Source organism: Plodia interpunctella, chromosome 30, assembly GCF_027563975.2.
Source record: "Plodia interpunctella isolate USDA-ARS_2022_Savannah chromosome 30, ilPloInte3.2, whole genome shotgun sequence".
NCBI classification, from domain to species: domain Eukaryota; kingdom Metazoa; phylum Arthropoda; class Insecta; order Lepidoptera; family Pyralidae; genus Plodia; species Plodia interpunctella.
In genome coordinates this window covers 3,454,049-3,468,951 of record NC_071323.1, presented here as the reverse complement: position 1 = coordinate 3,468,951, position 14,903 = coordinate 3,454,049, and the positions used below count along the sequence as shown (strand labels likewise).

The window sequence follows — 14,903 nt, the reverse complement described above, 5'->3', positions numbered from 1 at the left end:
GTTAAGTAGGTTTCTGTGTTGCCATACTACATAGGTATTTCAATTTTTTTTTAAATAGAATCAAGAATACTGAGAATACCATTTCACATTGTGAAATCGAGTAGTATGTTTTCTGTGGTAGTCAGTGCTGCCATCATACTGGAAACAATATTTTGACATTTTGCAAAGTAATCATGGCGTCAGAACGGTATAGTTTCTCGCTTACGACTTTTAGGTAATTATTATTGTATTTACCTTTTTTTTTAACGAAACTACCATATAAATAAAAACTACAGAAAAAGTACTAGCTAATTGTTTTGTAAAATCTATCACTTTCATAGCCGGAACTATATTTTTTGATACTTAAAAGTTTCCTTATTGTATTGTTAAGAATCGTCTAAGTTGTAAAATTTTTGTGATTTTTTTTCAGCCCCTCTGGAAAATTAGTTCAGATTGAATATGCATTAGCCGCTGTAGCAGCTGGCGGTACTTCCGTTGGCATAAAAGGTAAATATAAAATATTTGATAGGTTATAATAGTTTTCCCTTTTTGAAAGTAAAGTAAGAAAATTCTTATAAATATGAATTCCTATTAATGTAGTTAATCACCTTACACAAGTAATATAATTCAGGTAAAATTATTGTATTCAAACTTGCTGTTATTTCAATTATGCCAAGTCATAGGTGTGAAAAACAGTGTGTGTCTCTCTAGAAGTTCATTTACATGAAAGCGTACCTTAATATGGAAAACTAGTCTGATTTCGCTCGTTATACCTATTCTACCTGTGCACCAAATTTAATTAAAATCTGTCCAAAATGTTTTGCATGTCAAAACTCTTGAAAAGATTTAGTTTCTAATCTAAAACTCGATAAACAATGTCCTGCAGAAGTGCACCCCGAAGGCTAGCAGCATTGCCATGTTCCAGCAAGCTTATTGCATATGCTATGTCCAGGATTTAAATAACAATAAAATAACTGCACTGGCCACCAAAATTGTATTAGAGAAATAAGTTGACAACTTTATTCTAATTTCAAATATTTTTCACTGTCAAGAAAATTGCCGCCGATAGTTGAGTTGTATTTTTGGTTTCCAATATATATTTACATTTTAATTGCCACTACACAAGAGTTTCATTTATTACGACCATAGATATTGTTCATGCTAAGACCAGCCAGTCACTCAATAGTTTGACCAGCTTCTTACACACAATACATTGTACAGACTTAAGTTTAAAAATAAAAAAAAAAAAAATCTTTATTAAAAATAAATTTTAAGTTTTTAAATAGTCTTTATTCAATATATATATGATATACATCACTTATAGACGTTTAACCAGGATATTGATATACCTAACTCTGTTTACAGCCTCGAACGGCGTGGTGATCGCGACTGAGAACAAACACAAGAGCATCCTGTACGATGAACACAGCGTCAACAAGGTGGAGATGATCACGGGGCATATCGGTGAGTCTGTTCATATTGGTTTGACTCGGAAGAATTTTATTTTTTCACAGTTAAACTATCCTACTTTGATGATAAAGTCTATTTAAAAAATAATAAACTACTTACATCTATCATCATCATCTGCAGCCCTCTGTGACCCACTGATGGAAATAGGCCTCCTTCCATGTACGCCAACAATCTCTGTCCTGGGCCATCTTTTTCCAGTTGTTGTTGCCGGCAATTTCCTTTACATCGTCGATCCATCTAGTTACGCTCTGTTTTCAATTTCTGTGGCACCACTCTGCTTTACTACTTATTTTCATCATTCCGTCTAGCCAGGTGTCCCGCCCAGTTCCATTTTAATGTCGCGACTCTGGAGACCACAAAACAGATATTCAAGTCACTGATAACAATCTCTTGACAATAACTTAATTAGTCCATAACACAGAGTTCCCGTAATATCTCGCTGAGATAACACAACCACTTATGAGTTTGTTTATAATTTAAACGTTATTAATGTACATTCACAAATTGTCACAGTTTACGATTTTTAGTAATTTTATAAATAGCGCCATCTATCATCATTTCATTCGACGACATCTTGTAATTTCATGCAAAGCATGGCTCTTTGTGTTATTTTCATTATCAATTACATCCATAATAAATAATTTGTCGATTCCAGGTATGGTGTACTCCGGCATGGGCCCGGACTACCGGCTGCTGGTGACGCAGGCGCGCAAGATGGCGCAGCAATACTACCTCATGTACCACGCGCCGATCCCCACGGCGCAGCTCGTGCAGAGAGTGGCCACGGTCATGCAGGAGTACACGCAGTCCGGGTGAGTGCTTCAATTTTTAACAGTTTTCCCCATGATGGACTATAGTATGGTCCGATCACCCGTCTGGTGCTAGCACATGTGTAAATTAATGATGGTTTGATTTATTTTTAAACTGTTCTAATTTTTCAATTGGCTATTTTTCAGTTTAAAACATGAAAGTTTTTTAATAGATATTTGTTGACTTTGTAGATGTTAATGCCCATATTAAAGTTCCTTTAAATTAAATAATTTTATTTCTCTTCTGTTTCTATCAAATCCATTTTTCACACAACACTGACATTCTATGAGACAACCATAAACAAAATATATCAAACCTTTAAATGTGGTGGCTGTCCACTAACTTATGAATACTCAACAATTCAAATTCAAAATTCTTTATTCAATGTAGGATGATATACATAACTTATTGACGTCAAAAAAATTACTTAAACTAAGTCTACTGCCTTTACAATATTTATATGGTCACTATAGGGTATTGTTAAGTTAGCTAAACATGTAACAACTTAGACAGAAGCTGTCGACGATTGTGGTATAACACGGATCTTGAAGTTTTTAAGTAAAATGTGGAAGAATTGTGTTGCGAGACATTTGTTTTTACAATTATTATGTTTTATGGGATAATATTAGTTTGGAAATAATATTTCTATGCCATCATTCGTAAAAAGTCTTTGGTGAGGCGGATGGGGGGAGCTCCAACGGAGTCCTGAAGCTCATTGATGAGAGGATAGACGCAGAAGTATATAGGAGGCGTGCTGAACCTCCACATAAACAAAATTGTTAATTTAAGATAAGTTTAATTTTAAGGAAATGTATTTATAATTGATAATATGGACTGTTGGTTAGAAAAAAACACATTTTATTTTTATTTTATTTGTTGCAGCGGCGTTCGTCCGTTCGGCGTGTCGCTGCTGGTGTGCGGCTGGGACGGCGGCCGCCCCTACCTGTTCCAGTGCGACCCCAGCGGCGCTTACTTCGCGTGGAAAGCCACCGCAATGGGCAAGAACTTCAATAATGGCAAGACTTTCTTGGAGAAGAGGTAGTTTTCCCATTGTGTCAAATGGGTAGAATCGCAAATTAGATTGTTTTTTTATGAAAAATATAATATATGTAAATGTATGTAAATGTAATGTAAATAATTATGTTTTATATGAAATAAAAAACTACGTCACACGAAATTCAGCTGCACGAAAGTTGCAAAGAAAAAGTGATGTGGTTATTCCAGGTTATATTCTACTCGTGTACCAAATTTCATAACAATCCGTCCAGTAGATTTTGCGTGAAAGAGTAACAAACATACACACATCCTCATAAACTTTCGCAGTTATAATAATACTAGCTCACAGTTATTTTTCCGGGATGAAAGGTATATGTCCTTCTCCGTACTTCAAACTACATGTGTGCAAAATTTCAAGAAGATTGGTTGAGTAGATAGAGCGTGAAGGGGTAATAAACATACTTACTTTTGCATTCATAATATTAGTTATCACATAACACAAGCCTGGGTTATACTAATTCTTCTTCTTCTTCATAGTCGTATTCCTCATGGCTGAGGGTCGTGGTTATTACGTGGAATGAAACACACACAACAATTTTTATTAATGGAGTGGTTTGCCATTGCCTTCTCCATTTCATACACAAGTTAATAAAAAACCAGTGTGCAGGTTTCCTCACTATGTTTTTCATTCATGAGTTTGTACACCAATCTGACTCATGTATAGTAGTTTTCATCGACCACCACTTGCTTCCGGTGAAGGAGAACATCGCGAGGAAACCTGCACACTGGTGGACAGTTTAGTTCACTAGTGCGTATGCGACTACCTGCCACAAAATGGTCTTAGTCGACTTGAATAAAATCTGACACCAGTATTAGCAATAACACACTCGATGTTATAATATCATATACGTACTAATTTCATGATATCATAATAATATCCAGGTACACAGAAGAACTGGAGCTGGATGACGCGGTCCACACAGCGATACTGACCCTGAAGGAAGGCTTCGAGGGTCAGATGACGGCGGACAACATCGAAGTTGGGATTTGTGACGCCGCCGGCTTTAGGAGACTCGAGCCTCAACACGTCAAGGATTATTTGGCTAACATCCCATAATTATGTATATAAAAAAAGAAAAAAAAAAACATGTATGTACAATCGTCCACACGTCAAAATATTAATTCAAGGTCAAAATTAGTGTTGCCATTCGATATTCAATTATTATTATTATTTGCGAATGCTTTTTTTTTTCATACAACAAACTAGGACTAAAAATCGAGAGGCGATCCATCAATTCGCAAGGACACAATCGATATTCGTAAAGACAAAGATCGTTTATTTGCAACTAGCGGCCCTATCCGGCATCGCTGGGCTAAAAATGTAATAAATTATACCCCTAAACCTTCCTCGGGAATCACTCTATCTATCGGTGAAAACCGCATGAAAATCCGTGCAGTAGTTTTTCGAGTTTATCGCGAACAGACAGACGGACAGACGCGGTAGAGGATTTTGTTTTATTTACAATGTGGTATTAAAAGAAAACTTAATTCTACAATTTCACCGTCTATGCAAAATTTAAATGCTATCATCCCACAAAACGCTATCTAATAAATAAAAGCTACACTATTATATCGATACTAGATTTTCCCACAACTTCGTATGCGAGTAAAAATCCGTTTCCCGTGGGAATTTCAGGAAATCCCTTCTCAGTGCTCCCCTACACTGTCCTAGGAACCTACACACCAAATTTCGGCTTTCTACGCCCAGCTGTTTCGGCTGTGCGTAGTCTGTCTGTCAGTCAGTCAGTCAGTAACGCAAGAGTTTTATATATAGAATAAGTTATTGTCATTTTATTATTAGCATTTTTTGATTGATAAAAGTTATAATAAAGATATAATAATAACATTTATCAATCAAAAATAGTTTCAATTTTACACGTATTTTTTCAATCGGTATCTGAGGTGCTTTTTAAATAAATTTAAATTGAAATCTTTTTGAGAAAAAGCAATTGTATCTATACTTTAGTATTGTGCTTTGCAATATTACATTATTACCACTGATGAAAGAGATGCAAAACATATGGTTTGGATCAAAACAATTATAGCTTCATGAGTAACAGGGACAAAAAATGACTTTATGCAAATAGGGTGAAGTGACGTGTGGACGAGTGTACTATAAATTTATATAATAAACATTTTTTCCAAGTTTTTGATTTGTTTAATTCCTATTCTCACTAGTTACGTTCGCGGGTGTGTTCGCGCGCATCGCAAGCACGCTTGAAAATAACCTTTTTGAAGATTCGAGGGATTTTACGACTGGCCGCTTGCCAGCTCTCCTTGGGAATGTGGAGTGATTCACTGTGAATTCGTGCCTTCATGTTTAGTAACTTTCATTAAATTTCCTAAATTTTCGTCTCCACTTCGGTCAGCACTTCTTGGGTTTGCCTTCAGCCGGGGCCGGGCATCGGCATAGCCAGACAGTTGTTCCCTGCGTAATGTGTCGGTCTAAGAAAGACGTGGCCGTACTAGCGTTGGCGGCACACTCCTGGGATTTGTGAAGCACGTCCAAGAATACGTGTTCGTAAGTTTTAAATATCCCTTAGTCGCATCTTACTATACCCTTGTCTTTTTTCTTAGGAACGCGTAGGTTAGAAGTTTAAATGGTACAATAAATCTAGATAACTATATGGAAAACATTTCTGGTAACACGTATGTTTGCAAACTTACGTTAAACTCCTTTTGCGTGACGCACTAATTGATATTTAAAACCTTGCAATACCACAGCATTCCTAAAGATAGTTGAATTTTAAAATGTTTTCTTTTAAACGGACTTCGGGCGCCACAGCCGGGTATATCATGTATGAACAGAAATTACGCAGTGTTAGAGATTTGAGGATTCCTCCAATTGACACTAGATGGCGTGTTACGATAATAAAACGCGGTATGGTTTTGTAAATATTTTGATAGTCTTCCTTGTATGGCAAAATACTCTAAAATATGCAGTATAGCCTTTAAATTGTTATTGTTTGGAGGAAATTTTTGAATCTTCCATATTTTTTAATGGAGGAAATAAAACATTTAAGAAACCCCTTTCCAAAATCGCACTCATCTGCTAGAAAATGAAATTACAGTTTCCAGACGACTGAGCATACGTTTTCTAAATATAGCTAACAACACTCTCGATTAAATTATCTTTTAAATAAAAAATACTACATTGAAATCGGTTCAGCCCAATGTAATGTTTTTTTAAATTATTTATTATCATTTTAAAGACAATACAATAAAAAACAATACACATAATGCATTTATATCTGTGGTTCAGCCGTTTGGCTGTTACGATGCCCCAGACAGACATACAGATACTCAGACACAGAATTGATAATTCCCCTTCTGTTGTCGGGATTTAAAAAGAATGTAGGTACAATAGATGTCCTAGATTCCGTGTCGCGTCTATCTCCCTGTCTGTACGCGATAAACTTAAAAACAACTTGACGGAATTTTATACGGTTTCCACTAATAAAAAGTGTATCCATTGAGCTGAGTACAGGCTCCGCTTTCCTACTTACCCTGACAACATGATTTCTTGAGTTTGCCCCTTCTGCCAGGGATAGGCGGGAGCGGCATAGCCAGATGTTTGTTCCCTACGTAATTTGCCGGTCTATGTAATTTTATTTAGGTTGTTTTGGTTTTGTCATATTGGCAACAGAAATACTCTATCACGGTTCATTAGATAAAGCCTTGTTACTTTATGTCGGTATTTTATGGTATTTAATGGTCCCGTTTTAAAAATGATTCAAACATGAATAATAATATCGTTGTCTGTTATCAGAAGATTAGCATCAGAAGATAATTATCAATAAAAGTTACTACTTCCAACAGTTACAGATAAGATAGGATTACCTCTTAAAATTATCAATCCATATCATATTATCGTTCGACCTTCATCAAATCGAACGTGCGTACACAATCGATAAAACTACTTTGCCCGCCGATTTGATAATATCCATCACTAGTTGTGTTGCCAACTTTTGAAAGGTTTCGCTTTTTGTCTTTATTAGAGTTCCGAAGAATTGCGCGTTTGGTTTTTTTTTTAAACTTAGTAAACTTGAAACATTAAATTAGTTGAATTTTGTCAACACGGTATAAGTTCATAGCATTTATTCATAAATTTATACCTCTAAAGGCACTTTTAACTGCACTTCACATAAAATTTGAAATTATAAGGATAATATTAGTCAAACTAAATATAAGTACTTTTGCATATTTTCATATTACATGATGAAAGAAATTTTGAATTTTACCATTAAATCAATTATTATTATTAATAGTTATGTAAATTTTAATTTATATAAAAAAATTCAAAACATTTTTCAAGATTCCGCTAAATAAAGTTTTCATTTTTTGTTTTCAATTGCAACCATTGAATCTAGTAAGATTCTTGTAAGTATCACACAAAATATTCTTCAACATGACAATACAACGACTCATCTCATTTAAGTGAATATGATAGGTAATTATTGAGTCATATGATGATATCGTCTGGTCGTAACAAAGAATCGCCATTAGCTGGCAGCACCACATACTTTACCCACTTTTAAGCCTGGCACGCGATTGTTGACTCATTCGTTATTCGGCCGGCATCGTTAAATCATGGCGCCAGTGTGTGCATTACGGACTAGCGGTGTATTTTTATTATTATTTTTAATAACAAACACGTGCTCCGTGTCGCCACCAAGGATATTTACCGTGCATATCAATACGGTGTCGTGTGCCGATAATAAATGTGTTTATAATTTGGATGTGAGTGGAGATTTTGCTGAGTGGTCATTAACCTCCACGCCGGGTCGACGAGGAGAGCTGTGTAAAGATAATATACTGCAACAAACAACTGCGCCCGATGTTAATGTTGAAGTGCCAGATGGAAAGTTTTATTTCTGTGCTAATTTTGGCGGCGGCTGGAGACACCAAGCAGTATTTTTGGATGGCGGTGACGTCATCAATTCTACAAGGTAAGTTTCTAGTACGATTTTCGAGTTAGCACCTCACTATTTTGTTTTGAAGTTTTGTTTTTAAATTAAATTAGTGATGGGACCATAAGGACCATAATATAATATAACATTTCAGAATTTCAACTTTCGAAGGTACTGATTCAATAATAAGTCTAATGAAAATTGTTGAAGTAATTTTGGCGGTCTGCAAAATTTGCATTACACGTGATTTGAATTGAATAAATCAATTTGCATCATAATGTCGTTAGAATAGAACGTAACTAGATAGCATGTCTAATAATGCCTATTTTTTATTTATTTTTATGTACCTAGGCAAAACTGTGAGTAGTTGCTTTAAAGTTTTACTTTTATGTATCTTACTTTTTATGATCGTCAAAGTCTAAAGTTTTTCGGCATTTTATAAATTATCACGACATATTCTTTTATGCCTATAAAAGGTTATGTAACACAAAATCTACATAATCTAACAAATAGCTGAGCAGATTGTATACAGTACATGTCTATACGGATTATCTTATCAGTAATAATGATGCTACAGTAATTACATTACTAGGTACATTGAATAAGTTGAGATTTTTTTTAACGTGGGTAAAACCTATATTTAACGATACATATGATACGACGGAATTTAAAACATTTGTAATGTAGTAACTGCTTTAGCTAACATTTCGGAAAATGTAACTTAATATGTAGAAAACTAGCTGAGCCCCGGGGCTTCGCTCCCGTGGGAATTTCGGGATACAAAGTATCCTAGTGTTATTCCAGGCTATTTTCTACCCGTGTACCAAATTTCATAACAATCGGTCCAGTAGATAATGCGTGAAGAGAAAACAAAAGTCAAACTTACTTTCACATTTATAATAGGTAGTAGTTAGGATAATTTCGTCAAAATAATAACATTGGGTAACTACCTATAAGGGAGGAAGAATTTGGGATTGACGCAGTTGCATTTTTTTTAAATTTATTTAATAGAGTTATACCTAAATGCGATTAAAACATTTCACCTTTTTAATTATATTTAGAAAGGTAGGTACCTACCTGTACAGACTATAAAAATATAAAATTTAAAAGTAGCATAAATTCGAGATAAAACTTCAATTAGGAAGATTATCATCATATCGATGTTGATAAATCATTGTTCTATAGATCCTTTACAGAAAAAAATCGTGATAAGACTCTGATTTAATACTATGTTATGTTGATATAGGTAGGTATACCTATATCAGAAGCGGCGCGGGCGCACGCCTCGCCTCATATTAAATCTAGTTCATGGCCACAGACGGGAAAGCCATTTGATTTTCTGGATATATCCGGTTTTGAATGTATCCAACCTAGCTGCGTGACTTTAAAATCACGCGAACTTGTTTGTTAAATCAAAATTCAGTTTTTCGTGTACAATCAGCTAAGTTAATATATACCTATTCTTTATTTCCTCACGACCTTTTACGATCTTACGACGATTTTACGATCCTACTTTGCAGAAGAAACAAAACACAAAATGTTGACTCAAATAAAAATTACTTTGTCTATTTTATTTATTCTATTTGGTGTTACAAACGCAAAAATGTATTCTTAAATCAGCTTTCTTCTCAGAATGTAATGGCTTCCTTCACGCAATCATAGAAGTGACATGTTATAAAAATGTACCTAAACAAATAACTATGAAGTATATTTACATACAATAAACAGATATTACTTAATTAATGAGTGCTAATGTTTCTTAATGAGCAATATGTGTGTGCGCATGGCGCTTTCGCGTTTATTTTACACCAACATTTATACCTATTGAGTGTATAGAATAAAAGGAAAATTTATATATAGTTATTGATAGCTGTTCCAGCATATATTAGCGTGGTTTGTATTGAAACTCGTAACTGAAATAGCTTATTGCAAGGCTAATCTTAACCATACAATAATTTTGTACACTGCAAGGATAAATGCGATGTCGCAGTGCTTTTGGGTAAGTGACTATACTAGGTATAAAGCAGATACTAATCGTATGTAGTTACAGTTCTCCAGTATCGTTAGATATTATTACTGTCGTGATTATTGAAGAATCATTTTCTTTAGCTTAGTTAAATTTGATTTAAGTACAGTGCACCGGGAGGTTGCACCGTGTAGGACGGCCGAGTGTCGTGATTTGTTACTTTTATTCATTTATTTGTTAAATATAATGGCAACTTTAAAGAATCAAGTAGCATTTTACCCATTGTAATGGCAATTATAAACATATTTTAAATATATGGCAACACTTAAAGTTGTCATTATGAATCCACCAATCACGGTGAAGCCCGCGTTTCAAAGAAATCATAAACGTAATATTTTCTGCGATGACACAAAATCAACCAATCATATAGCATAAACCTACGAATTACGAATAAGCTCGCCTTTTCCGTAAACCAATCTAAGGCGATTATTCATATTTTGTATAAACAAAGTAGGGATGAACCCCACTTGCTCAGAAGTAATCACCAAATCAGGATACCTAATTTGAATCATCCAATCCTGGAAATGGAGAAAAGCCAATTGAACCTAAGATAACACTTTTTCACATTTTGTATGGAGCAAGTGGGGATGCGAGGCTACTTTTTTGATCAAAAAAAGGAGCACGTTGTCTTGGCCGATCCTCGAGATAACGAGTACGTGTTCATTATAGTATAGCATTGTAATTAGAATAATTGTTCATGTTAACCAACATTTCTGGAAGAAATATAAGTACAAGTGTAAAACAGAACAACGGAAGTTTGATTTCTAAAATTACTTTCTTTCCGACCTTTTCCTTTGTCAGGCTTATATATGTGAAATGTTTATTTGGTTTAACCAAATAAACTATTATGTAATCAATAATTATAATTTGATATCAATTTAATATCGAGTATATTTTAAAGATTTGATTACAGACAGATCATGTGACATAAAAAAAAAAAAAAAACACTTTAATAGCACCTCGTAGTGGCTCAGTCAGATGGCATTGACACACTATAACAGGAAAGCAATAAATGTTGAATCGAAAATGTGATAAAATGGTGGAAGATTTTAAAGATACGATTTATTTTAAGGTTAGCTAAGTTATTTACGAGGCTAAAGTGAAAAACATAATTCAAATTAAACTTTTCTAATCATTTTAAAATAATAGAGATCCGCAGAACTAAGAGATCACAAAATAATGATTTGGCAATATAACTTGTCACAATAAAAATAGCCAGTGAAAAAAAAAATCTTATTTGGTTTAACATGTACAAAATATTGCACAATAATAAAACAAAAATCGGAGACCAGATCACAATCAGTAAGGTTTTCCCTAAACGCGATATAAATATTTTATATATTTACAACTATCGGTGATCATATCAACTATCGAGTTACCGACAAACAAATTTTAGAGATAAATCAAAGTTATTCGTTGATAAAAATGATTTTGCTTAGTGACAAAACATATTTCAGTCGTTCACATTTTTATGTAGAAATATGGCGTACCTATTAACATATTAGGTACTGATGTTTATTTTTTATTATCTATACAACATCTGAAATAAATACGTACTTATTAAAAAATAAGCAGTGTCATTTTAACACATATTTTAATTTTAAATATTACCACCTTGTTGGTAACACCAAAGAAATAAATAAAATTAACCTTTGTATCGTAATCGGTTAATCTCATTTTGGACATCACTATTTTTATTCTGCTGATCCGCTCTATAATGCTCTATGGTATGGTGGAAAAATGGCGGGCTTTAATGAAGATGAATTAAATTAAAATAATTACGTATATTTACATATAAAACACTAATATTTATAGATTAATTATTATTGCAAAACAAATATTGGTTGTTTACCGTTGTTCTTTGTGCTTTGAGCCACATCTGGGTAAAATACAAGTTTTAAACTAAGTACATTGTTAAGTGCACATTGTTCCGTTATGTGGAATACGAACAAAACGCAATTTTCTTCACAATGGTCCAGTGCCCGACTGTATAAGTACATAAAGCACAAATAGCTTCATTCCTGGGGTACATAGGTACGCGTAATTTATGGCTCCTCTGTATACAGCAACAGCTATATCGTGTTTTGTGTCCAATAGGTTATATCATATACCTACGTACTTTTTTCTAATTCTAATCGATTAGATGAAGCGGTGGTGGTGTAATGGTTAAGACCCCCGCCTGTGGATCAAAAGGTCCCAGGTTCGAATCCTACTCGTGTCACATAAGTTTGTATACCAATCTGACTCATGTAGTTTTCATCGACCACATCTTGCTTCCGGTGAAGGAAAAACATCGTGAGACTTGTTGATTATTAACTTGTGTGTGAAATGGAGAATGCAATGGCAAACCACTCCATTAATAATGCCAAGAAAGTTGTTACGTGTGTTTCATTCCATGTAATGACCACGACTCTCAGTCATGAGGAATACGAGTATGAAGAAGGATAATCCATTGCCCGGGGCTTCGCTTCCGTGGGAATTTTGAGATAAAATATCTATAGCCTATAGCAATCTTGGATAATGTACCTTTCTAATGGTGAAAGAATTTTTGAAATCGGTTCGGTAGTTTCGGAGATTACCCGCCTCAAACATATAAACTCACAAACGCTTACCTTTTTATAATAACAGTATAGATAAACCATTTACACGGTTAGTAGTTATTGTTGAATTTTGTTGAAAATAAATTCAAATATTAGTTCAAATATTAGTTATTAGTTTAAATATTAGTTGAAAGTTCAAACCTATACATTTTAAAGGAAAACATTTAGGTATAAACCACAAAAGTAATTTACAAAATAGTCTATTTTAATTTATATTGCTATAAAATCGTAAAAAGACATGCTAAAATGTGATGCGACTTGTAATAAAATACGGAATTTAGGTAGATTTAGACAGCGTAGATAAAGAAAATTCTCAAAATTAAATAATTTGTTCAGAAATTAAGCCTTGACAGGCACTTTTTCACGTCATATTCTAAATGAAATTATATTTACCAAAGCTACAAACTAGTATCATTTCGGAACGACCACTGCTGAGAAGAAATGCCGAAAGAAACTCATTCGAACAGTGTCGGTCCCTATCATGCCAGAATGTAACATAGTAGTTTAGTATTTACTGATTTACCAATTTATATTGTAAATAATTATATTATTATATAATTTATATTTTAATTTTCTGTATTCTGAGACTAAAAGTCTCTCGCTAACGAAAGTGGATGCCAGAGTGAATACAATACAAGCTATTTATTTAACGTTTCACACCTATCACACTATGAAATGTTGGTGAAACCGCATGAAAATCCATTTTGACATTTTTGACAGATTGACATTCGCGGCAGTGGACTTGTTCTCTGATATGTAAGGAAAGGATTTGTTAATTCAATAAGTATTTTTGCGCCAGTTTCGTTCTGGCATCTGTTGTTTCCTGGTGAATCATTATGTTTGTAATGTCTCATAGTTATTTGTGTTTAAAATAAACTTTGGTTACCCACTTACTTATATGTAAATCTATACATTTAATAAAACTATAAGTGGGCTCTGTCTGTGCATATATAGCAGACATGTGGCCCACCTGATGGAAAGCGATCTCCGCAGCCAGATTAATAGAAGCAAAAACATATTTTTTTAAAATTGTTGTCTGTCTGTATGTTTATTCGCGCATCACGACAAAACTACTAGACGGAATTTGATGCAGTTTTCACAGTTGTAATAGCAGATGGTATAACTTAAAATCTGGTATTAATTAGGTTTTATCGCGTTATACGTTGCAACTTATTGTCAATATCTCGGGTTCTAAACCGATATATATTCGTCGCGACGAATTTTAAAATTTGTAATAATCATCTTTTGCAAAGAAAATTGTCATATGAGAACTCTTGAGTGCGGAAATATTAAAAGAAAATTACATATTATCAAATTGGTTCATGTGTGTGTCATGTTTGGTTATACATATACCAATATGACCGACTCGCGCTTTATATCAATGTCTGGCAGAAGCATAGACACCGCAAAGACGTCTGTCGGTGCCAACTCCGCGATGACGTCACGACGACGCCATGACGTCTCTCAGACGTCGCTCTTGCCAAAACTACTATATTAGCTGACGTTATCTGCTGAAAATGATTTTACCGTTATTTGCAAACTGACAAAATAAAATTACAAATTCCGGCTTTGAATTATGTTTAATCCTTGTATATTAAGGTGAAACAAAGTTCAAAATTCGAATCAGTACCTACCTATGAAAACTATATATACACTCGATGCCCATGACTTCATAGGTATTCATATTATATACATACTATATACATAAAATCTGCATTCACAAAGGTAAGCACATACAATTGTAATACGTAAATACTTGGTAAAAATATTTTTTTTGTATGTATGTATTTATATGTATGCATGTATGTATGTTTGTAACGCGATAACTTTCGAACCGTTGCGCGTTGGTCCGATTTTGATGCAATTTAAAAGGTATGTAGGATATGCCAATAGAATTTTTAAGTTCGTGGGGCATCAAAATTGGTTCAGTCGTTTTTGAAATATTCACAATTTTGTAAAAAATTATTATGTTCGCGAGGTCCAAGTTCGCGGCGAACAACAAGTTTAAAAGCATTCGTATAAAATATGCAAAGTTTAATTTGAGACACTGAA

General features: G+C 34.0%; 2 protein-coding genes across 2 annotated transcripts in view; both read left to right on the top strand.

Annotated features, from left to right (window-relative positions):
- The first annotated feature begins 90 nt into the window (after window positions 1-90).
- Window positions 91-4,579, top strand: Prosalpha2 (Proteasome alpha2 subunit). Its single transcript, XM_053767382.2, has 6 exons — window positions 91-214; window positions 410-486; window positions 1,345-1,443; window positions 2,105-2,261; window positions 3,142-3,297; window positions 4,198-4,579. The coding sequence occupies exons 1-6, from the start codon at window positions 174-176 to the stop codon at window positions 4,370-4,372; spliced, it is 705 nt and encodes a 234-aa protein (XP_053623357.1). The 5' UTR covers window positions 91-173; the 3' UTR covers window positions 4,373-4,579.
- Window positions 4,580-7,861: 3,282 nt separating this feature from the next.
- The window catches only part of LOC128682486 (unextended protein-like), a 45,814-nt gene continuing 38,772 nt past the window's right edge, over window positions 7,862-14,903 (top strand). The window contains exon 1 of the mRNA XM_053767189.2: window positions 7,862-8,264. Within this exon, the coding sequence (XP_053623164.1) occupies window positions 7,906-8,264 (359 nt within the window). The 5' untranslated portion in view covers window positions 7,862-7,905. The remainder of the gene's footprint in view (window positions 8,265-14,903) is intronic.

Coding starts and splice junctions, on each gene's coding strand:
- Prosalpha2 (XM_053767382.2), top strand. CDS start 174: ATGGCGTCAGAACGGTATAGTTTCTCGCTTACGACTTTTAG. Junction 215..409: donor TTCTCGCTTACGACTTTTAG/GTAATTATTATT, acceptor ATTTTTTTTCAG/CCCCTCTGGAAAATTAGTTC. Junction 3,298..4,197: donor AAGACTTTCTTGGAGAAGAG/GTAGTTTTCCCA, acceptor AATAATATCCAG/GTACACAGAAGAACTGGAGC.